Consider the following 25,430-nt stretch of genomic DNA (forward strand, 5'->3'; position numbering starts at 1 on the left):
TGATTTTGCTGAGTGATCTGTGGAGCCCATTCAGCCATCACTGAAAACTTCTGCTCTCACTTCTGCCTGCATATGTACCTTAGGTGGGGGGTGCATGCTAGTAGCAAGATATAAAAATTCCTTCAATTTTTCACTGTTTGATATGACTATCCAGTAAAATGTGGAGCAGAAAATCTGGATTATACTGCTGAGAGCCCTGTCCCTGATCTTTCCTTAGCCAGTATTGCTTGTGTCAGAGCATGACTGCAAGCTGCAGGGTGATCATTTACAGCCCTGAAAGACACTTGTATTAGAAGTCAAAACACTCTTGGCAATTCCTGTGGAGCTATAAATAAGTTCAAGGGGTATCTACAGAGTGGTAACAACCCTTTTAGGCTCAAGGAAATATTGATAGCTGCAGACTGTTCCTGAGTCCCACGAGGCAGTACACTTGATCCACTCTACAAAGTTATCACAGTAGCATTAAGCCCTGTTGCTGCGATGACAGTGAGCCATAAAATCAATGTTTTCTACTAAAAGTAACAATCCTCCCCAGCTCTCACTTTTGCAGCTGCTCCTGATTTTGTAAACAGATAACAGGCATGTTGAAGCAAGTACTAGCAAACCTTGACCCAATCTCCAGCTTGTTACACAAAGGCACTAAGGCAGAAGATCTAGGGAGCTATTTTTCAGGTAGTAAAGGACAGACATATGCATTTTCTCTTTCTCTGTCTTACACGTCAGAAAAAAAATGGGAAACCAACAAGCTTGATGCATCTCTTCTGTGATTTAGTAATTCCCCAGGTTGCTCCTGAGGAAGTATAGTGATGTACTGCTTTTCCTTGAGGGGAAAGGGAAATTCATAGGATAACCCCTGCTTAAATGACATCTCACGAACACTTTTTCTGTTAGTCTAGCTCCTAGCTGCTAGCTTCCTAATTCAAAAGAAAGTACCCTAATAAATTCAGTCCAAGAAACACATCAAATGGTGTAAATTAAACCCAAGGAAAATAAGTGGGAAGAAAACACATATAATGGTTCGTAAGCTTGTGTTTCACTATAACCATAAACTACAAAATTCTTTCAGTGCTGCTTGTAGCATCAGTAGAGCCAGGCATTAGTCAGGTTGCTGAATCTCTGCTATTGAAACTATGTTATGCCTGTTTGTGTGTACGTTTCTCAATAATTTATTGTCTTTGGAACAGTACAGCAAAATGCAATCCAGGAATTATGAGGGCAAAGGACAACTTTTAAAAGCAAATATATGATCACATTGAGACAGATATATTATTGTGTATATTGGAAAGTAGAAGCACACTGATTTCTCCCACAGCTGTCACCTGGTTGCAAAGAAAATAATAAAGATAGAAGAAACTTGTACATTGTTTGTTTTGTTTTTCCTTAGAAGTCAAGGGGAAAAAATAACTGTGTATTTGGTTTCTCAGGAGTACCCAGGGGAAGCACTGTCAGAAGAAAAAGTTGTAAAACAAAGAAATGATGAAACAGGTTGACTCTATTACCTTCATTAGTAGGTCTCCTTCATCCTGCGCTGCTAAATGCTTTGTCTTTGCTTCCTAATATGTCATTTGGCAGCATTCTTTCTACCTGCTATTAGCAAACTCAACTTTCTTGTAACCTTCCTCCAAACTGCCATCTGATGATAACTTTGTATTTTTTTTTTATTAGCCAGAAGACTCCTGCATGCTAACATGCCATTTCTCTTAGGAGACATTAACAAACTGGATTTGATTAATTGAATTTGTTCATTCTCCAACATATATACAACTCTCAGTAACAGACCTTAGAAAAATTTAAGGTGATACTGAGAATATTTGACTAAGAAATAATACATGAGACATATTATCCAGCTGCCCTATACCCAGGGTTTTACTCCTTCTATTCTCTTTCAATCTATTCCACCTATCTGAGCAATCATAAATATCACTTATTGGCAAAGTGTCCCATACTGTATTTGCCATGATATATTCATAAACCATGTGATATTAACTCTACTCACCAAGATGCTCTTCTACTGAAAAGTCTTGAGTTAATAATCTGGCAGACAGCCTTGTTCTACAGAATCAGTTACAAAGGATTTCAGAAACAGCAGCATTTCAATAAGATGCAATAAGAAAATCTAATAGCTGAAGTATGTTTTATACTGTGACATACCATTTTTTAACAGTCAAGAGGATCATAACGCTGAAAAAAATATATATAGAAATCTAGCTTGTGAATATTTCTAAGTATTGTTTAACTTATCAGCACATTTCAGCCCAAATAGGACACTGCCTTCCTAAATCACCATCAAAGAAAAGTTTGAAGTGTTACAAAAGATGGTAAGATCTTGGTCTGTCTGTCAACCTGTGTCTTAACAACAGTGAATTTTATCATTCTAGATTTTGTGTTAATGCCAAAGTAAAACTGTACCTACTCAAATAGAAAGGTTAAAGATAGAAGAAAGGACAAGAATGAAAGAGGCCAATAAAAATAATTGGGATAAGAAGGGTATGGCTTAATTAGGGATTTAACTTTCATGAGTCAAAAAACACTGCTTAGTTACGTAAAACCCAATCTACATCTCATAGAGGAAGAATCCTCTTCAGCTTTAAAGGACTTTGGATCAGCCCCATAAATGTTAATGTTGTATTACACAGCTCTGTAGACTAAGGCTTTCCTTCCTTTCAGGGGAAAGTTGATCCACTAACAATGCCTGGTAGCTTTGAGATGGGGTTCTATATGTGTCTGTTTGCCCCAGGCCAGTTTTGTGTTTGTATGCCTTCTCCTGAAATGCTACACTGTCTCACAGGAGTCACCTAAAAGATGCACAACATGCTTCCACCTTCGTTTGTGGCAAGCCTCTCATTCTAAATGACATTAATCATGATTCCTAACAATCTCTTGTCTGACCAAGCATGTCACATGTAGTGTATTACAGGAGATAAAAATCTAGTCAGTGGTGCAGGGACACAGGAGACATAAGAGCATGAACAATCTAAAAATCTCCCTGAGAAGGCTGCTGAAGTATCCTCAGTCCAAAAGACTTTTCCTAAACTCATAGCATAGCAATGATAAGATGCAGAAGAAATTTGATACTTTCATGTCATGCTTAATCAAAAAGTCTAAGGGAATGAAATACAGTAAACAAATACTCTCAATAAATACAAGTGGGCATCACATTATCTTCCTTCTCTTATAATCCTTACTTCTCTAAGGGCTTTCACAAGAGAGAAAAGCAGGGGAAGGGAACTCATATTTGATGAAAATATGAACCACATATTTCCAAGCAGTCCAAGGCTTATAATTTTTTCTTTCTTTAAATTCCTCCCATTGTCCCACAAAAAGCCAAAAATAAAAGCATGGAATACTGTCCCTATTTGAAGGTGCACATATGCATATCAGGCATTTTCTCACTATCCTGTTTATACCCAGGTCTGCTTATTCTTCCCATAAGCGTCACTTTAAATTATTTCTGTCCTCATGCTCGTGCACAAAATTCACTCCTCAGGTGTAACAGAAAATGTACAAGTTCTCAGATTCAGCCCATCCATCTCTTTGTTAAGAAAGAATTTACAGCATTAAAGAGTCCTGGCGGTTAAGCAAGCTCAGACACAGTTCAATTTTCAGCTTCGGGAAATAAATATTTTTGCTTGATCTCATGTTCTACAGAAGAGCTTGATAATCTAATTTGTGCTCTGATCTGTAGAGAAAACAAAAGTAATGACACCTTGGCTTTTTCTCAAATTCTTCAACTAATCAGCTTATATCTCTTGTTCTTTTTCACTTGTCCACCAGAAAAACAAGCTTTCTGTCAAATTATTTTGCTTCTTAACAAAACAATGGTGACTTTCACATCAGTTCCCCAGTACTTTTGATTTCTCCAGCAAACAAAGAGTTAAGTCCTGGGTAGGCTGACGATGGCAGAGAAGTCAATTTTGGAAATGCCTACAGATCTGAGCCAAAGAGGATTTTATCTTTACAGTTTAACTCATTTCACACAGAATCACAGAATCCTAAGGGTGGGAAGGGACCTCAAAAGATCATCTAGTCCAACCCTCCTGCAAGAGCAGGGTAATGTAGAGTACATCACACAGGAACTTGTCCAGGCAGGCCTCGAATATCTCCAACGTAGGAGACTCCACAACCCCCCTGGGCAACCTGTTCCAGTGATCTGTCACTTTCACAGTAAAGACATTTTTCCTGATGTTCACATGGAACCTCCTATGCTCCAGTTTACACCCATTGCCCCTTGTCCTATCACTGGACATCACTGAAAAAAACCTAGCTCCATCATCCTGACACTCACTCTTCAGAACAGCTTATTTCATAATGGTAGGTAAGCTTCAAGTAACAGATATTCAAATATACTATGGCAGCAATCACGTTTTGCTTTTCAGTTTGTACTTTGCTGTAATTATGTCACACACATTCATTCTCAAAGTTTAATACTTGATAACAGCTGCTGAAAACTCTACATTTCCATTTCCACAAAAATTTTTAACACTCACTATCAGCTGGAGTACAGAGACTAAAATGTCCAAAACCACAGATCAAGAAGCTTTCAGTAATTTAAAATTTTCTATACATTTATTTTGCATATATACTCTTTTTTAATGTTACATCTTACTAAATAAGGTCTCACTTTTGATGTTTTTTTCTGTCTTAAAATAGTAATAATAACCCAAAGAAGCAGCAGCTATAGCAGCAAATATTCTGCCTGTTGTATACATAGATACAGGTATGAAAAATTCCCCCCAACGTTAAAGTTCCTTGCCCCTAATAAACACAATCGCATTTGAAAAAAAAGCCAATAATGGCAAATTTATGATCCCATCCTGTGGTACTAAGCACAGCCATCTGGGTGTGCATCATGGACCAGTCTGCATCCCCCACTGTGGTGAGCTATTGATCCAAAACAGGCTCCCTCCTAGCTGATCAGATTTCCTCCCACATATGATGAAAATACTTTCAGCCTCCTGAATTCCTTCTAGCATAACTGAGGGAACCCAGGCAGAATTAGAATTACTTCAAAATGAACTTTATCTTATGCCTTTTTAAATGACATGAAAACATGACACAAAGGGACTTAAATCAGGTTTAGGGGGAAAATGGTGAAGTCAAACACATGATTCACCCATTAGAGTTTCTCACTATACGTAATAAATGAGCCATTTCTAGAGCAACAGTGTAATTTGTACATTTTCACAGTAGATCAGACTCATACAGAAGAAGCTGGTTTTGTAATTGTGACACATTGAGGGAAATTCAGTGACTCAGTGTTCAGTGATTTTCATTTCCTCCTTGGTGGTATCCTGTTGGAATGCAAGCAGACAAGTCTTATAAGTCATGTAGCAATACTTGTTACCTAAAGGGTTTTATTTTCTTACACTATCTGTGATTCTTTAGCTATATTTCTCATGCAAACCTGAATCTTACCATAAACAACACAAGAATTTTTATTTCTTTTAAAAACTTACATTAACTTTGTACCCAAAGTCACTTTCATCATTGATATATCCTTATGACAGTAAAACAGTGAAAGAAAGAATTCAGCATTATGATTTTCTAAGCATAAAAACTCCATATTTTTATATGGATTTTTATATTAAATTGAATTATTTTAATTAGAGTGTTAATTTATACATCCCAAGGAAGGATAATGCGAACACATTGATAATGTAGTAAAAGAGGTTAATTGCTTTGCTCCCTTTTGCACACCAGAAGAAAGCAGGATGTAGCTGACCAAATTACTCATACCTTAAAAAGTAAAAAAAAATTAAAAGCGAGACTCCTTTATATGTTAAAAAAAAAAAAAAGTAATAAAGTGTGACTCAAAAAATTAAAAAAAAAAAGATCCTACAGTTGTTTCTTTTTCCTGATTAGAAATCTGAAAATATCAGAACACATTGTTGAGTAACAAGGTCACTCAAAGGATTAGTGTGATTTGAAATGAGCCATGGTGAAGATTCTTTTGATTCAAGAAGAATCAAAACTATGAAAGTTCATAAAATGGCTGACTGGTAAAATTTCTATATGCTTGTACAGAGGCAAGGTCAACCATCATGCCTTTAGAGAGAGCTTTTGCCGTTGCACTTCTTGGGAATAGTTACAGAGGGGTTCTCAGAGATTTTAGGGTGTTTGCCAGCATTTTCTGAAGGGCTGCTGATGTGGTTTATGTATTTATTTATTGTACTACTGACACCGATCTCGAATGTGTAGCTTACTGATTGCCAGTTAATTACATGTCCTTAATAAATCAATAAAGCACTTTGATCCCAATTTGGTTTAACACCATGAAACAAACATCATCTCCTTGTGAAACCTCATCACTTCTTGCCATTTAGGAATGTGACATGAACTCCCTAATATTTTATAACATGCTACATTTTAACATCTATTGTAGATCTTTGTTCAATAGGTACAAAGCCATTATAATCAACAGAGTTATGTTCAGTTTATACCAATATAATTAAGAATCCCATGCCGTATGCCTGTGGCTTCTAAACTTTCTAAACTTAATGTTACTTTCCATATTTTGCAAAGGGGCTCATCTTGCATAACTTCTATAATGAGAGTAAACAAGTTAAATCCACAGGTATGACAATACAGAGGTTTCATTTGCACTTTTGTCATTCACATCTGCTTAAATCTTTCTCCAATTTCTTTTCCTTTTTTAATTTTATGATGTTTGTCTAATTTTAGAAACAGAAAATGAACTATTTGTGTTTGATCTTTTCAGAAAATTTTTAGTTCATTTCCGTGAACTCTCCACATAGCCCCTTGATCTTTTTCAGTCACTTGAAGAGCAGGCGGAAAGAAAAACCCCTAATTTTAGAGGTGCATTTTAGAAACTGCACACAGATATGTATGCTCTTTTGACATGCTTTTCTTATACAATTAAAACAATGCTACATACAAGTTCTTATTAAAAAATACTGTCACATAAAAGCCCCCACACACACACATATACATTCAGAGGAAGGATTTTAGTTCACAAATGTTATAGGAAAATAATTTTAAAGAAGACACAAAACTTTTGTGAATTAAATCCTACATATTCTCCAGACTTCTGTAGCAAAATTACTGCCTCACTTCTCACTTAACAAACTTTATAAAATATCATTGAGGAGACATCCCCAGGTCACCCCATTGAGTCACAGAAGAATATTTTAATGCTTTTCATATTAAAATATTTGAATTATTCTTGGAGTTAAGCCTAGGAGTCTATTATGAAATAATTACACCGGGAAAGCAAGAGGGATTGGTTCCAAATATTTAAGATCCTTTAAAAAAATACTCCTTACAAATAAAGCTTTCAATCCTGTAGTTTCTTGTCCATCAAGGGATGTGGTTGATATTCTATATGTTGTGAGTCTGTATAGTTCCTGAAGCACGGAAAATGTGGCCATCATAAAAGGTGACTGAAAGCAGTTTGGAAAAATAATTGGCTTAAGCAAGTTAGACTGAAAGAATCCTCAGGGAGAGGAATGTCTCTTATGGCTTATGTAGATCTGAGATGCTCCATTTGTTAAGTGTCTCATAAGAATTGGACAGAAAGGTCTCTCTGTATGTTTGCATTTCCTGTTGGATCACACAGATACAAGCAAAAAACAGAAACATGACTTTCAGCTTTGAAAGCCATGTGTTTATTGTATTATAGACACATGTACATTAATGTGGTTTCCACATAAAACCAGCTGGAGCACCATGAGTCATGTTCAGCTGGTACCAACACGTGGTATGATCTCTTGGTATGTCAGTTTCAACATACACCTACCTCTCCTACCTGCCTCTCCATGCACATGTAGCCCTATCCTTTGACTTAAAATAAGTTAAAACATAGATGAATTAATTAATTACTAAGTAAATACAGTTAAGAATTCTGCTGGTGTGGGGTGTATTTTTTTAAGCCCTGTGAGAGCATAGTGAGAGCAATCCTTGCAGCTTACGTTAAGTCTAAGGTAAGGTCCACATTAAGTAAATTGCAAACAGAGAGTTCTCCAACATGTAAGAAATATTCCATTCTACACTAGTACAGTAGAATTAATGAGATAAGGAGAATACAGTTTTCCTGCACCTAAACTAAACCCAAATATATTGAATAACCTCATAACAGACAGTCATCAACAATCCACACCTGCCACTTGCAATACAATCAGAATTTCAGGCTACAGCTCTGCCTGAGAAATCAAAGAAAAATCTAATACCTGACTTCCCTCAGAAATATCATACCAATACTAACCAAAGGGAATCTGAAATATTCTGTTAAATTTGATCTGATGATTAACGAAAAATATTTGCATATGGCAATTGGCCCTGATGTACCCACCATCTTAAGGTAGACTAAGTTTGTCCAAACATCCCATTTTAGCTCTGTGCCAATAAACCTATTCTGCGATAGTCTGAAAGAACTTATATGGGAAAAATAGAATCACCAGCAAAAAGAAAAATGTTGGGAAAAAAAAAGTGAACCATTTAACAAATTATGTAATTGTAAAATCCTTTTGCAGGTAAAACTTTAAATTCAGTCTTATTTTAGACTCTTTTCACGTAATTATGCTATTAAATACATTCTTTACACTTGAAGTAGTAGAGTCTTCACTACTGCTACACCGTACTGCGGTTTTAGAAAATAAAGTCTTAGCTTGATCATGTTTCAAGTTCAGAAAACTTAGAGTGCTGTTATACCTCAAATGTTCAACTATTTTTACCTTCTTCTCTGCTGTCTCACTGGTGTCAGAGATACTATTTCATAGGTCCCAGCCACCTGACACTGCAGAGACCCTGGCATTTTAATGAGGTATCTAAACTATTGTGATTGGTCAAGCTGCACTTTTCCTGTTGAAGTTAGAAATTTTTTATTTGTGGGTACCTTTAAAACACTTCAGTATAAACAGATGACCTCTGTTTGTCAGTGTTTTGAAACTTTTTTCTGAGATGTTTCTATGAAAAAGATAAATAACTTTGCTCACCAGACTGTGGGAATACCTACTTTCAGAAAAAGCAAAACTAAAACACCTGAAGGGCTGACACTCATTTCAGAAACCTATTCAGGTATTCTGGCATTTCAAACATGTTTCCTTCAGCTGAATTATTTTGCAACTCAAGCAACCCCAAGCAAGCTGTTTTATAAGGTTGCAAAATTACTGTTGTTACTGAGTTTTGCTGTTATTGAGAATACTGTTGTTATTGAGAATTGCTGTTGTTACTTTGAGAGATATTTGAGATCTAAAATACATAATGATCATAATTTATTTTGAACACTGCTGTTACATGAGTCCTAAGCAGTCCCTAGTTGAACTTGACCTTGCATTAACTTTGCACCTTGGATCTTCAATATAATAATTTGTATGCTTGACATTATAAATAAAAAAAAGACACTATCTAGAGTTATAAGTGTATTATGGAAATATTTCCAAGATCATGTAGGTAGTTAGGGTCTGGTGGCCAGAAGATATCGCGCTGTACAGAAAGATAGGGCCCCTCTCCTGATAGCCAATAGAGTTTAGTTTGTGATGCAAGCAGACGGAAGGGACATCATAAACCCAGGGTATATAATGCTGTGTTACATACCAATAAACGCCATTTGCTGTCCACCACATTGGTGTCTGCGAGCTGATGGCCCGAGCAGCCTGGGGTTGGTCGCCGTGCTGTTCCTGAACCAGGTCGTCATGCCTTACAAAGGCAACAAGTGGTGCCGAAACCCGGGAAAAACTCGCCTGGAATCGGACCAGCCCGGCGGGGAGGAGGCTCCCGGACCAACAAGGAGGATGGAAGCCCTTGTGAAGGTCGTATCACAATTACATAAGCAGTGGGGTATCAATTGTAAACCCAAAGATATTACTCTCGCAGTTGTGAGGCTTTTGCAAATTGGGGTGATTGACCAGCCGGTGGATATTCTCCACCCTGAAGTGTGGGATAAATGCACTAAAGCACTAGCCGAGGAGACAATGTCCTTGGGTTGTGGGAAAAACCTTAAGTCATGGGGAAAAGTCGTACAGGCCCTGCAGAAGGCAATACAAGAACAGGAGACCTGGAGAGCGGCAAAGAACTGTTTGTTGGCCACCCCGAAATTGGGAGTCAGGGCTGCCACACAGACTTTGCACCCCCCAGATGTTGATGATTCTGCTGAGCCTAAAGATCTGAAAGAGGGTGACATGTCCCCTCAACTCCCGAATCCTGACCCGCTTACGGAGGGACAGGAACGAGCTAAATCCTTCTGGGGTGGGTTAGCTGAGGAGGCCAGGGGCATCACGGAGAAACTAGAGTCTGAAGAAGCCTGGGCTAGGCCACCGCCATATGTGCCCCAAGATGGCGCCGAGCAGAAAGGGGAAGGGCAGGCCGAAGATACTCATGGCAGGAACAGGGAAGAAGCGCTAACATTAACAAGCACACACGAACGGGAAGAAGAAAAGTGGTGGGGGCGGCCGGGAAGAGGAGGGGAGCATGAGCGAAAGGCGGAAAGCCATTCACAGCGGCCATCTGAAAAAATGCCCTTGTAGGGCAAATACCCCGCCGCGCAGAGGGCGGGGCGAACTAGAAAGGAGGGACGAATTAAGAGGGAGGGAATGGCCCGCCTGCAGGAGAAGCGGGCTGGGCTGGAGCCCGACAAAAAGGTACCAAAACCGGAAGTAACCAGTCAGTCAAGTTCCAACTCCGGATCAGACACCAGCTGGGATGAGTGGCTCGTAACTGATCCAAGCTCAGAGGAGGAGGAAAGGGGAGTAGATACAGTCAAAAGCCAAAACATTCCCATCCAAAATAAAAAGAAACCACGAAGAAAAAATATCCCCCTCACCGACTGGAGGAAAATAAAGACTGCGTGCGCCGACTGGGTCCCGTCAGCCACGCTAGTGTTCCTGGTCCGAGTGATGGACGGGGGGCAGAGGGTCCACTCGCCAATAAACCCTAAAGATATACAAGTGATCGTTAAGTCCATTGCAGATAAAGGGCTTAATTCTGCCATGGTTTCCACCCTCATAGGTGGTGTCTTTGGGGGAGACAATATGCTCCTGTTTGACATAAAACAAACTTGTAGATTGATCTTTGATGGGGCAGGGATGATTGTTTTTAAACAAGAATGGGAGGACAACTGTGCAAGACAATTAGCCCAAATGACCGGGGCCGATCACCCGCTACATGGCTCCAGCCTGCAGTGGCTGATGGGTACAGATCCAACAATGATTACCCCCCAGGCACAGGCCCAGGGCCTGCGGGCCCATGAAGTTATGACAACTACTCGCGCGGCTAGAGAAGCTATTTGCACTGCCTCTAGAGTTATTGTCAAGCCATCACCATGGTCCACGATTAAACAAAATGAGAGTGAGAGCTTTACGCAGTTTGTGGATCGCCTTCAGGCAGTGGTTGACTCTTCAACCCTGCCCGCAGAAGCGAAAGGCCCTGTTGTTGCAGATTGCTTACGTCAGCAGTGTAATTCGGCCACCAAAGAGATCCTACAATCACTGCCAGTGGGGTCAAGTATCACAGACATGATCAAGCATGTCGCGAAGGAAGAGCATCTAGCCCCAATTCAGGTAGCTGTTCCCACTGCAATAGCTAATGTGATGGCATGTTTTAAATGTGGTCAGGTGGGCCACGTGGTGGCAAACTGCCTTCGGTTGGGGGACCTATCCACAGTGCTCCCCCCGCGCCAAAATCGACAAAGAGGACCGTGTTGGGCCTGTGGAAAGAAAGGACATTTCGCCAAAGAATGCAGATCTAAAAACCAGGGAAACGGAAAGGGGAGAGGGCACCCGTGCTGCACACAGCTCTCTCCCACTTTGGACATGAGGCAGCCCAGTTATGCCAACCCCGGATGGGGCGAAGCACTCCCGAACCCGCTGCCCCCTCAAGAAACGACCAATTTCACGGTCCAACCGACAATCCATTCAAACCAGTCCCTACCTCAAAGACAACAACAACCGTCTCTTGGGGGCGAGACCCCAGGGTGGCCCTGGCAGTAAAATGCGATAGCCCGCCAGTGGTGTGGGGAATCTGTTCCCTTTATAATACCCTAGATGACACCACCATTAGTGTCCATTTTTGATTGATACCGGAGCAGATGTTACAGTCATTCCTGAGACAAACTGGCCCCCACATTGGAAATTGGAAGACGCCCCCATGGTGGGTGGAGTCGGGGGATTAACCGTGGCTCGAAAAAGTGTTCAATTAGTAGCAGTCACACTTCACACTGAAAAAGGGCCGGGAAAAAACATTACCCTCTTCCCATATGTCATGTCAGGGATCCCACCCCTGTTAGGAAGGGACACTCTAGCCCTTTTGAAAGCCAGGGTGACAAATTTATCATGAGGGCCACTGCCGCATACCCACTTCCACCTATTAAATTGGCTTGGAAATCCAGTGTGGGTCGAGCAGTGGCCCCTGTCGAAGCCTCGAATGGACGCTCTTCTTGAGCTAGTTGACCGCGAATTACAACAAGGTCATATACAGCCGTCCACTAGCCCATGGAACTCCCCAGTTTTTGTAATACCCAAACGAACCAGCGAAGGGTTTCGTCTCCTCCATGACCTGCATGAAGTAAATAAGAAAATTCAACCAATGGGTCCCGTCCAAACACTGTTGCCCATGAACTCTATGATACCAGAAGGACAACTGTGTGCCGTCCTTGATATTAAAGACTGTTTCTTTTCAATACCACTGCATTAGGAGGACAAAGAGCGGTTTGCTTTTTCTGTAGTTTTTCCAAACAGCTCACGCCCCAACCTACATTTCCAGTGGAAAGTGCTGCCTCAAGGAATGATTAACTTGCCTACTATTTGCCAAATTATTGTGGATCGGGCGTTAGCACCGGTTTGACGTGATGATCCGACTGCGACTATCATTCAGTACATGGATGATATTCTAATCGCCGCGCCGTCAGAAAATCAGGTGAACCAGCTAGCATCAGCAGTTTCAGAAACTTTAAAAATAAACGGGTTCGAAATCGCAGACGCTGAAGTTAAAAGAGGACCATGCGTACCTTTTCTGGGGATGGGGATCACAAGTGCTTACGTAACCCCCCCCCCAAATAAAAATCCGTCGGAACATCGAAACACTCCGTGACATGCAGCAATTAGTGGGATCCTTGCAATGGCTCTGTAACGTTGTCCTGATCCCTCCCGAAATCATGGCCCCCCTCATACGACCTTCTCAAAGGAAAAAAGCCCTGTGAAAAAAAAAAAACGACGGCGGAAGCAATGAACTCTCTTGACTTTATTGAGCAACAGGCATCGTCGAGCACACTCGCCAGGTGGAACCCAGGTGTCCCGCTTGATCTGTATGTACATTTTACAGAAGGAGGGGGAGTAGGGGCACTAGCCCAGGGGCCCCCTGAAAAAGCTCAACCAATACAATGGATAGTCCTGGGAAAACCATCACGCGCATTCTCTCCAGGAGTCAAGTGCCTTGGCGATCTCATCATGAAAGGCAGAAAACTCGCCCTAAGACACCTAGGCATCAAACCCTCCAGAATATACCTACCCTTCTGCAAGCAACTCCCAAAACAATCAGTGGTGACTTCAGAGTATCTAGCTATAGCTCTTGTTGGGTTTTGTGGAGAAGTCCAGTATGCTACAAAGCCCCCCTGGACTCAAATGCTGGCCATTGTCGACATCGACCTCCCACAGAAGATCATGGACCGGCCCCAACAGGGACCAACAGTCTTTACAGATGCATCCTCAACAACCTCAACCGCGGCGGCGGTATGGCAATCTAGAGAAAAATGGCACTGCATTAAAATGACTGACTGTACGCTTTCAGTCCAGCAGCTGGAAGCGCTGGCCTTAGTACTAGCGTGTGGACTGTTCCCAGAGGAACATCTCAACATAGTGACCGACTCGATGTTCGTAGCCAAGCTTTGCTTGGCCATGGCGGGGCCCGGCGTGTCAACATCCACAACAGCCTTAATGCTGGAAGAAGCACTTTTTTCTTGAAAAGGCACCATATCGGTCATCCATGTTAACAGCCACAACCCAATCAAAGGGCTTTTCCAAACCGGTAATGACAAAGCAGACGCCGCAGCGAGAGGGCTGTGGACGCTAAGGGATGCCCGTCAGTTACACGAGTCTCTCCACATCGGAGCTAAAGCACTAGCGAAGAAATGCGGGGTCTCGGTCACTGATGCAAAACACATAGTAGCCATGTGTCCCCACTGTCAGAAAACACCACTGTGGTCCAGTGGAGTCAACCCCAGAGGTCTTAAAGCGTCCAAAGTGTGGCAAACAGATTTTACCCTCTGTCAGTTGCTAAAACCCTGAGCATGGCTAGCGGTAACTGTAGACACATATAGCGGAGTGATTGTAGCCACACAACACCTCAGAATCAACTCCAAAGCAACCATCCAACATTGGTTAACGGTTATGGCGTGGCTTGGCATTCCTAATACAACGGTCTGAATTTTGTCTCTAAATCAGTTCGGGCATTTGCACAGAAATGGGGTATTCCCCTAATACACGGTATTCCGTATAATAGCACAGGACAAGCCATAGTCGAACGAGCAAATCAAACTTTAAAATCTAAAATAGAGGTGCTGGCAAAAACAGAAGGTTTCACCAGCACCATTCCCCCGGGAGACCAAGCACGCTTACTAGCAACCGCTTTATTAACACTAAACCAATTTCCCAGGGGGGAAGAGGTAAACAGCCCCACCCAAAAACATTGGGCCACTCGAGCGCTAGAAGAAGGCCCGTTGGTCATAATCATAAATGAGCTAGGGGAATGGGAACAAGGATGGAGGCTAGTCCTTACAGGGCGAGGGTATGCCGTGGTCAAAAAAGATGGAAAAGTTAGGTGGTGTCCGCTTAAGTCCATCAAACCAGACCTCCAGAAATAGAACTAACAAAAACTGTGAGTTTTTATCCACAGAATCAGATTATTGGATGTCCTCGTAACCTATACACCCCGGTAATAAGAGAAGATGACAAGTCAATAAGCATCCTGCCCACACCTGGAAGTTCCACACCGACAGAATCCGAACAACGGCCACATAACCCCCATAGACAGAGGCTGCGGTGTCTTTCTGTGATCTTCATTTTACAGTTCGTCGCTATAGGACAAGCGGTATCAGAACACCATCCCCATCAGCCTTTTAAGTGGACCTTGTATAGGTGGGAAGACCAACAAGTAGTCCAAAGTCTAGTCACAACAGGAGGGCCCACTTTTACTGCTAGCCTCTGTCAACTAGTACCTATAAGCCCATGTTTAGATCTTGTGGGATTTTACTTCTGCCCAAGTTCGAATCCAGGAAGAGGATATTGTAATCACTCTGGGGAATATTATTGTGCCTACTGGGGATGTGAAACAATAGCCTCAGATTGGGTCCCTGGAAATCCAGACAAGTTTTTAAGGGTACAATGGGGGCCTTATGGATGTACCCCTCCGAAACCAAATTGGCAAGGAGAAATGATATTGGCTCCCCATGGGAGAATCAAACTGGGAAACTGTCGGCATCTTATGATTAATATAATGAACCCTTTCGACCATGGGTGGATAACGGGGAAAACTTGGGGGTACAATATAAGGAACCAGGAACTGATAGAGGGGGACTCATTTTAATAAAGAAGGAACCAATCCCACAAGATCCTAAACCCGTAGGACCTAATCCGGTTCTTCACCCAGAAGTACCGGTCCCACCGATGCCTAACCCAACGACACCTACACCATTATCACATAGTATTGTAAATAGTACCGAAGTTATTGCACACACCACCAAAATTTCCAATCAAAATTCTCTTTGGAAAATGATGCAAGCTAGCTATCAACTACTGAACAAAACTAACCCAAATCTTACAGAGCATTGTTGGTTGTGCTATGGAATAAAACCACCCTTTTATGAGGCTATAGGAGTAAGTGACACACCTATATGAGCAAATGGTACAAATCCAGTCCAATGTGTTTGGGACACAGAAAAGCAAGGGATTACATTTGCACATGTGGTGGGAAGCGGCGTGTGCATAGGTAAAATCCCAAAACATAAAAAACAACTGTGTACTAATGTAATACAAGCTAAAACCCCTGCACAGTGGCTAATACCGGCCGACAATGCCAAGTGGGTTTGTTCTATTATGGGAGTTACACCTTGTTTGTCGTTAGACAAATTTGATGAATCCTCAGAATATTGTGTCCAAGTAACTATAGTCCCTAAAATCTTTTACCATTACGAAAACTTTGTCTATGATTCACAAATTACCCCAGAACACCATCTGTCAAAATGGGAACCCTTTACAGCACTAACAATAGCTACTCTAATGATCATAGGAGGTGCAGGAGTAGGTACAGGAGTAGCATCCTTAGTGCAACAAAATAAAGAATTTAGTGCCCTGAGAATGGCAGTGGACGAGGACCTAGCTAGAATTGAACAATCAATTAGTGCATTAGAAAGTTCACTTAGATCATTATCTGAAGTAGTGCTACAAAATCGAAGAGGGTTAGACCCAGTGTTCTTGCAACAAGGAGGAGTATGCACCGCACTGAGGGAAGAATGTTGTCTATATGCTGACCACACTGGAATAATGAGGGACACTATGGCCAAATTACGAGAATGAATAGAAAAACGAAAAAGGGAACGAGAGGTGCAACAAAATTGGTTTGCATCATGGTTTGACCATTCACCATGGCTTGCCACCCTAATATCTACCCTGATAGGGCCAATTATAACAATCGTAATAGTATTGATCTTTGGACCCTGTATATTGAATAAGCTCGTGTCGTTTGTCAAAAGCCATCTAGGAAAAGTTAACATCATGTTGATAGAACGCCAACAATTGCTTTAAGAATGTTCTTGCTTAGAATTTTTACCTATCTCCAGTTATATCCTGTTATTCTCTGTTACACCCTAGTTATCTCTTGCTTAACGTGCCTTATATTTTTTATTCAAGTGTATGGTGTATGTTTTAAGAAATGTTATAAAGCATAGATTAAGATACATTTAGCATGTTATCCAAGCTTACAATATATGTATTTTAAACATTGTTATATTTAGCCAATTTAATTATGCATAGGGAGAGGGGAAATGTAGGTAGTTAGGGTCTGGCGGCCAGAAGATATCGCGTTGTACGGAAAGATAGGGCCTCTCTCCTGATAGCCAATAGCGTTTAGTTTGTGATGTAAGCAGACGGAAGTGACGTCATAAACCCAGGGTATATAATGCTGTGTTACACACCAATAAACGCCATTTGCCATCCACCACATTGGTGTCTGCGAGCTGATGGCCCAAGCGGCCTGGGGTTGGTCGCCGTGCCGTTCCTGAACCAGGTTGTCATGCCTTACGAAGGCAACAATTTTTTTTTAATCTTAGAATGAATCATAAAAATAAAAATGATCATAAAAATCAGCAGTAGCATGGAGAACATTAAGAAGGAGTACAGAGCCCTGGTGGAGGTGGTTAGGGGCTCTGGAGCTCAGAAAGTCTTTTCATCAATTCTCCAGGATAAAGGGGAGGACCTTAAAAAGGCTAGGAGGATTGGCCAAGTTAATAAATGGTTAGAACAGTGATGCCATAGTCATGGGTTTGGGTATTTAGAACATGGGACTGAATTTGGGAGGCCAGGTCAACTGGAGGCTGGTGGAGCTCGTCTGAGCGGTTTTGGTAGGAGGCTTGCCAGGCTACTCAAGAAAGATTTAAATTAGATGTGTGTGGTGGGGGGTGGTGGCATCATTCCATCCCAACACACCCAGTCAGTTGCCAGCACCTATAATAAATGCTCAGAGTGATGCAGAGATATTCCAGCTGCTCCAGCCAATGAGCCGGCTTCATTTGGTGCTCGGCTCAGATACCTCTATACAAACACCCGTAGTATAGGGAACAAACAGGAGGAATTAGAGATGTGTGCATGTCTATGGGGATATGATAGAATAGGTATCAGAGAAACATGGTGGGATGGCTCCTATGACTGGAGTGTTGAAATGGAAGGTTACAGGCTCTTTAGGAAAGACAGGCCCTCCAGATGGGGAGGGGGAGTTACTATGAGGATGCTGAGGTGGGACTCTTCAATAGGGACTGTAGTGATAGTACAAGGGGTAACGAGTTAAAACTTAAACAGGGGAAGTTTAGACTGGATATGAGGAAGAAGTTCTTTACTGTAAGGGTGGTGAGGCACTGGAATGAGTTACTCAGGGAGGTTGTGAATGCCCCATTCCTGGTGGTTTTCAAGGCCAGGTTGGACAGAGCCTTGGGTGACATGTTTTAGTGTGAGGTGTCCCTGCCCATGGCAGGGGTGTTGCAACTAGATTATCTTAAGGTCCTTTCCAAACCTAACTGTTCTATGGTTCTATGATTCTAAAATGGTTTGGATTGGAAGTTAAGAACCTGTAAGGATTATCATAACAGCTTTCCAATTTCTGATGGGGGTTACAATGATGCTGGAGAGGGACTCTTCATCACGGACTGTAGCAATAGGACAAGGCAAAATGGATTAAAACTTAAATAGGGGAATTTGAGGTCAGAAATAAGGAAGAAGTTCTTTACTGTGAGGGTGGTGAGGCACTGGAACGGGTTGCCCAAAAAGTAGTAAGTGCTCAATGCCAGGCTGGACAGAGCCTAGGGCTACATGGTCTAGTGTAAGACATTCCCACCAGTAGCAAGGGGGTTGGAACTAGATAATCTTGAGGTCCTTTCCAACCCAAACCATTCTATGATTCTATGATTCTATCTAGTTCAAACAGCCAGACGTGCCCCTTTGGACATCTAGCCACTCATTGCAATGGCTTTTTTGGATGCAGCCTTCCAGCCAATTTCATTATGTATTTAACAGTTCATTCATCAAACCTGTACATCTCCATTCAGGGGTAAGAATCTTCTTTATAAAGTCCTGTAAAAAAGGAGCATTCCTATGTGGGGAGTGGTAGTGAGAGTCCTAAGAAGGAACTCTGTAATGTTGGGCACCCTGTATCTCTGTGGAGAATAGATTTTTTGCTGAGGAGGCACAGATTTTAACCCCTCAGGAATTAAACAAAGTAGGAAGTATAAGGCAGTTGAAAAGGGATGAAAACTATAATATGGAAATATGGTATTTTTGATGTTGTGAAACTAGATGGTATTGTGGTACTTTTTTTCAGTATTCATGAAACGAAATAAAGTGGCATAATCCATGCCTCTTCAAAGTCCATAGAGAAGTCTTAGCTGGGTATAGAGGGAAAATATCAAAATTCAGTGGAGAGCTTTTTCACAAATCTCCAGACATATTTCTGTCTGAAATCAACAGCAATTTTGTTAGTACTACATCAATTTCCCAGCAAGCAAAGACATGACCATGTGGCTTGTGGCTTCTGAAACATCTGTGTACAAATGTGGTAATGAATGGTTGAAGGAGATTTAGCAACATAATTAATATTGAAATAGGAGATCATTGTAGAATTGGAGGTATTGTGACCTTAGGTCCCATATATTTTGAGATACATAAACCAGAAACTTCAGTGCTCTTTCACCATTTACCAAAAAAAAGAAAAAAAAAAAAAGGTGCTTCATTTGCTCAGCTGTTTATTAATATTGTTAGGAAAAAAAAAAAGCTCAACACAATCATTTATATAGCCCATTTGATTACTCAAATTTCTGTCAATTCTCACTAGCTAAAACTATTTAATGCTGAAAAATTAAAACAAGGATGGCAAAAATACTGGATATATAGCTGTGGTGTTCTTTGGCTGCCTAAACACACTGCAATGGTACTAATGTGAGGTTCATGTCAGAAGATCTGACATTTTCTGAAGTTAAGTGCAATGAACCATTCTAAGTTTTTCTTATTATTCTGTTTGGAAAGAAGCAATGAAGCACTTTGCTCTTGCTTTGATGAAAACTCTGGGGGCATATAAAGCAACCAGCAGATTCTTGCTTACCACTTTCCTTAATTTTAGTTGAACCACACAATCACAAGATACAAAAAAAAAAAAAAATCCACAAGATTGTTCATCTGTTCTTAAGTGATGAGCTCATTTTCTTATTCTTCAGTTTAATTTCTAGAAAGCACTAGAAATAATGTGTTTACACAGCATTTTGCTAATAACTGAAAGTGTCACTTAGTTGGCTTCACCCTTGATAAAAGCATACAACATTTCAAAGTGGTATGTAGGTGTTTGATAAAACTGATTGTGAAGTAGTACTAAATAGTAATATATTTATATTATTATATGAATATAGTAATATATTTATATTACTATATGAATATAGTAATATGACTATTATATAATAATATATATATATATATAAGGCCATATTACTATATGAATATGGTAATATGGCCTTATAATGGAAAATAAGCAAAGAAAGTAGTGTGCTTACACATTATCTTTAGAAGATGGTGTATGGCTTTCATGCGAGTATTCATGATATATTTTTGTAAGTATATATCTGTACATGCATACAGATAATCATATATATCTGCACAGATATATATATCTGTATATGTGCATATACACTGCAAAACTTGGATAAGTTGGTCTATATATATATACACACAAATATGGTACTGACAACGAAGAGGTAACATTTAATTAGCTGGTAGAACAGGTATAAATATCAGAGCTACAACAACTGCAATGTAGGTAACATAGAAGTCAGAATAAAACCGCTTATATAACACTTTTCACATGCAGATTAGACTGCAAAGCAATTTACAAAAAGGCTACAATACTGTTACTCCCATTTTACAGAAAATGAGCTATAGAGGTGTGAAGTGCCCTGGGAAGAAGAGACAGGATGAGGAATAACAGAAGTCTCTTGATTTCAATTTCAATGCAAAACTACTTTGTGCCTTCATAGCTATTATTTCAATTTCTGCCATGACTTTTAAAATTAATCACACCTGTTCATAACAAAGAATAATGTTAATTTAATCTAATTATTCTTAATGATTCTTGTATATTTTAAAGAGAAAACTCAACTGACAAAATGCAGAATTGCAAAACATTTTTTTAATAGTCATAATTTTTCACAACCTAGCAGTTGTTGGTTTATTTTTCCCTTGCTCTCTGACACCAAGATAAGAAGCTTACATGATGCAACAAGAATATGAAACTGAACATCTATCTTAAAATAGAAATTTTACAGAACATTTTACTCTGTATTAATATTCAAGCACAACTTCTTTCCATGATTCAATAATAATTTTGCAAAGCTCACTCTATAAATCCCAGTATACATATTTTAGCTACTAAAATTTCTGAAACAATTGCTGAGCTCAACTGACTTTTGTTTTCAGGAAAATAGTATGCTAGGCCCTCCATCCATAGAGCTCTATGGTGTTTCAGAAAAAAAATTATACCATTACATTCTAACCATAGAAAACAGCACACCAGTTTAGGTGTAATGTTCAAACAGTATTTTATCTCTCAGAGAAAGTAATATCTTAATTTCTTTGCTACAAGAATCTCTGTATCGTATCCTTCAACTGATTGTTTTGCTAAGATTTGAACACTCCTAATAGTTTTCAATTATTTCCTGACTTCTAGCAAGTGTGACAAATGTGTGCTGCTTCTTGCAATGCTTACATATTCCATATCCATATCAGATATGCCTACTTGAAATATGTTTTAGTGGGCTTCACAGACTGAAGATGCTCAGGAATAAACTTTCTCTCTATGGAAATGTTATTAAGTAGAGTGATCCTTCTTGAATTTCTATAACTTTTCTCGCCACCTTCGGTTTTTAATATCCAGTGATGCTGGGCATAAGTTCAGCCCTCCTTTCGTAGTACTTTTAGTGGTTTCTATGTTCCATGCTCACTCCCTCATTTTTTAACTCAAGTGTAATTTATTAGTTTGAATTGATGTCTGTCACACTTTCTCAGTTCTGATTTCTTTATTTGCTAAACATATTCCAGTGTGCTTAAAAACACCTAGGTAGGCTGGAAAATATTTCTTAGTAAGAACTTAATGCTTTGTTTTTTTCTTCCCAGAATATAATATTCAGCTTCTTGTAAAGAACAAAGCATGCATACAAAAAATTAAGTCTTCCATTAGACAGAACACTTCTAATGCAATTTAATGCGTAGTACTATATGCACATAGCACTATATTTTTTTGTGTAGTTTGGAAGTGATGAAATATATTTTTTTGTTTTTAACTTCTTAGAATTTCTGTGTCTTCTAAATTGTTCAAATAAAATTGCTTGCTTTTAGTTTGGATAACAAGGAAGAAACTTTTGATTGTTCAGCCAAGGCTGATCAGAAAAACAGGTTTTCTGGCATGCAGGATATTTCAGAATTATTTTTTTTTGGTTTCCCCAAAGAAAATAAAAAAATTCTTTTTTTTTTTTTTTTTTAAAAATCTGTCTAATGGCAAATCATTCTAACAGAAAATTTCTGATAATATTTACTTTGCATCCAAAAATATTCTTTTTCTCAGGAAGACATCTATACTAAAGCATACCTGAAATTCTGTTTCACTTGGTTGCAAATAGTTTTTGTAAAGTATGACTTAAAATATCCAATTCATTGTTGCTTCATTTTGTTAAAAGTGTTTCAACTGGTGGAATTTGACTACTAAAAAGTACTGTAGTGACTTTTCATTTTGCAGGCCAGATGTTGTCTTTCTAAGATTAGGACACATATTGCTTTCAACAGATAACTCCACCTAGAGATAAAAATAAAACAAAATAAAATCTTTTTCATTTGTGAATTTTACCTGAAAAAGAAATTAAAAACATATACAGTAGGAATGTATTGTCTGTCCTGCCATTGTTTTACATTTCTATATGTTCTGTTACCTGACATTTGCAATCACTTATGGCATGGCTTCCTATGCCATATTATTTTTCTGCCTTACAGATCATTTGTGTTCAGTAAGTTACAGACATGATTTTGCCTCCAGACTTCAACAAAATATGTCAATACACAAACTTGCTGCATTTTTGTTATTCCTTTCCTAATGGCTTCTTTTTCCAAATTCTAGACAGAGTGCCTTGCAGGCCCTGTCATTATTTTCTCTATCAAACATATAGGAAATACAAAAAGACACAATCATCTTGTAAGAAAATACCATTGTGTGCTACAGTGCATACTCCTGTTAACATTGTAAAAAGATCAGGTTACCTAGAAACATACTCATTTTTCACATTTTAACCTTCATATTAATAATATCTAGGTCATTCTGATCTGTCTTGAAACTTTGATTAACATAAGCTTTTTTCTATTTTTTCTTTCTCTCATCTCTTACTGACAACCAGACGTCAGGGATAAATTCTAAAGGTCCTGAATACCTGCACTTTCCCTTGATATGAAAGTATAGATCACTGGGATTTATTTTTAAGGTATCATTCCTTTAACTTGCAGCCTAATTTTTTGCACATTGTATTTAACAGTTTTGTTAACTTTTAAGCCAGAATATAGCATTAAAAGTGGTGAGCAGTACCTTATGTGAACAGAATGCAGAAGTGAAAATGTTTATGAAACACTGCAAGTTGAAGTCATCAGGAATCTCATAGGACTGTATCTATGAAATGAAGGTACATCCCATCATATTCTCTCTGTTCCACAAAGCAATAGTGAGGAACTTCAGCTTCTCAGTTTTCTCAATTCATCTCCCTAGGAATTCATATTAAGTCAAAGTAATCAGTACAACTCTAGAAGTCTAGTCCAATATAAATCAATATACATTGATTTTACTTTTTTTTTTTTTCCTTTTTTTATCTCTACCTCAGTATTTGCTTCCTACCAGCCCTCATAATTGCTTAACCTTGTTAAGGTCCTATACTCATGTCTTGAATAAATCTGTCTCCTGACTTAACATGTTTAGACACATTCTTTTCCCTTCATTGATATGAAAAGTTACCATTAAAAGATTTATGTTCATATATCTCCACTATCCTCCTGTTTTAAAAGATAATTTCCTATCAGTTAAAATCTGGTGAGGTTTCTCAGCCAGTGGTAAGCATCATGAAACACAAATGTGCTGTCTTACATGACTGTCAATTTTTTGGGGGTAAAGCTGTCAACTTTTGGAAGCTAAAACTTGGGGATCATGATGGCATAAAAAGAAAATGGACCTAAAAAATAACTAAAATTAAAAAAAAACTGAAAGACTAATACAATCTGTTATGTAGAGATACTACAAACTCAAGTACACATAAAATATTCTTGTACTGATTTTTGTCATTTCAATGCAGTAGAAAGAGGGTCTCCAAAAATTAGCTTTCAACAGTCACTGAATCTTTTGCTCTTCAGCTTTGGGAAGGTTAGCATTGGTCATATCATATGAACATCTGCACAATAGAAAAGTAACAATAAAGATTTGAAAAATGAAAATGGAGAATAAAGTCTCCAAACACTACTATTCTGAAATTTGCTTTAGGAGGACATAACAGGATATTTCATACACTTTCAGTAAGTTTGTTTCCCCAAAACTGTAGTATGAACAGCACAGAACCATAGAACAGCCCAGGTTGAAAGGGATCTTCAAAGATCATTTGTAACATTTTTGGGAAAAGAGAACCTAGATTAACACACCAGTTGCTTCTCTAATACCTCCAGTGATGGGGACTCTACCATGTCTCTGGGGAGCTTGTTCAGTGACTGTTCTCACTGCGAAAATTTTCTTTCGTATGTTGGAATTTAAACTGCCAGTGTAACTAACGCCCATTGCCGCTTATTCTTTGAGAACAATGAATACTAAAAACATGAAAAAACTGTTTCAGACTGCTGTAAAACAGGGAGATATGTCTAGTATCAAGTATCTGTATTGGTCAACTAATGTTTTATATCAAATAAGGTTCCAGAAAATTATGGCAAAATAGGGTAAACTCACAGAAATCCTGTTCTTGCTCTTGGATATACAGTTCCATAGTAGTTGCACATTAGCATGACCACATTTGACATCAAATGCCAAAAAAATTGAGTTTGATCTGCTACTGTATGCCATATGATCAATCTAATCTCTTGATAGTTGCTAGGCATAGTACTCTTGTGACAGCTTTCCTTTTACCACTGATGTTACACTTCCAGATTGAGTCCTCTAAGTGATCCCTCCTTGACATTGATCTTATTGAAAGAGAAAGCTGTAAACTAGCTTTCAATCTCTTTTTCTTCAGTGCTGTGATTAAATATATATAACTGCCTCTTCTCAGTCAGACTGGCAAATTCTATTAGCTTTACTGTATATCATTGACATCAATCTATTTGGATTGAAGTATTGAACAAAAATGGCTAAGTTTTAATACATCTTGATACTGTTGTGCACAGATGCATATCTAGGACTCAGAAATATTGATTCATTTAATTCAGCTCCAGCTTCTCCTCAAGAAGGAAAAAGAAGAAAAAACATTTTGAGGTTAGCTTGGAATGAAGTGAATGGGTGCTGGGGGGGTGGTTTTGTTGGTAGTTTTTTTTTGTAAAGTTGCTGGGTTTTTTTCTTTTCCACAATGACACACTGATTTTCATTTTGCAAGAGACTCTTTTAACATTTATAAATACTGACTGAATGAATAAATAAATACATAGGTTTCTCCTGGATATTTTGATGGTTTT

At 39.2% G+C, this 25,430-nt stretch overlaps 1 protein-coding gene across 1 annotated transcript; it reads left to right on the top strand.

Moving 5' to 3' along the window:
* The first annotated feature begins 10,760 nt into the window (after window positions 1-10,760).
* On the top strand, window positions 10,761-14,805 carry LOC134166683 (uncharacterized). Its single transcript, XM_062624570.1, has 2 exons — window positions 10,761-11,959; window positions 14,767-14,805. Exon 1 carries the CDS (start codon window positions 10,851-10,853, stop codon window positions 11,940-11,942), a length of 1,092 nt encoding a protein of 363 aa, XP_062480554.1. The 5' UTR covers window positions 10,761-10,850; the 3' UTR covers window positions 11,943-11,959; window positions 14,767-14,805.
* Window positions 14,806-25,430: the final 10,625 nt, after the last annotated feature.

The sequence above is a fragment of the Pezoporus occidentalis genome, unplaced genomic scaffold (genome assembly GCF_034315485.1).
Source record: "Pezoporus occidentalis ecotype Australia unplaced genomic scaffold, CSIRO_AGI_Poc_V1 ctg27, whole genome shotgun sequence".
In the NCBI taxonomy this organism is placed as follows: Eukaryota; Metazoa; Chordata; class Aves; order Psittaciformes; family Psittacidae; genus Pezoporus; species Pezoporus occidentalis.

Excerpts from the sequence above, each read along its gene's own strand:
- LOC134166683 (XM_062624570.1), top strand. The coding sequence starts at position 10,851 with ATGGACGGGGGGCAGAGGGTCCACTCGCCAATAAACCCTAAAGATATA.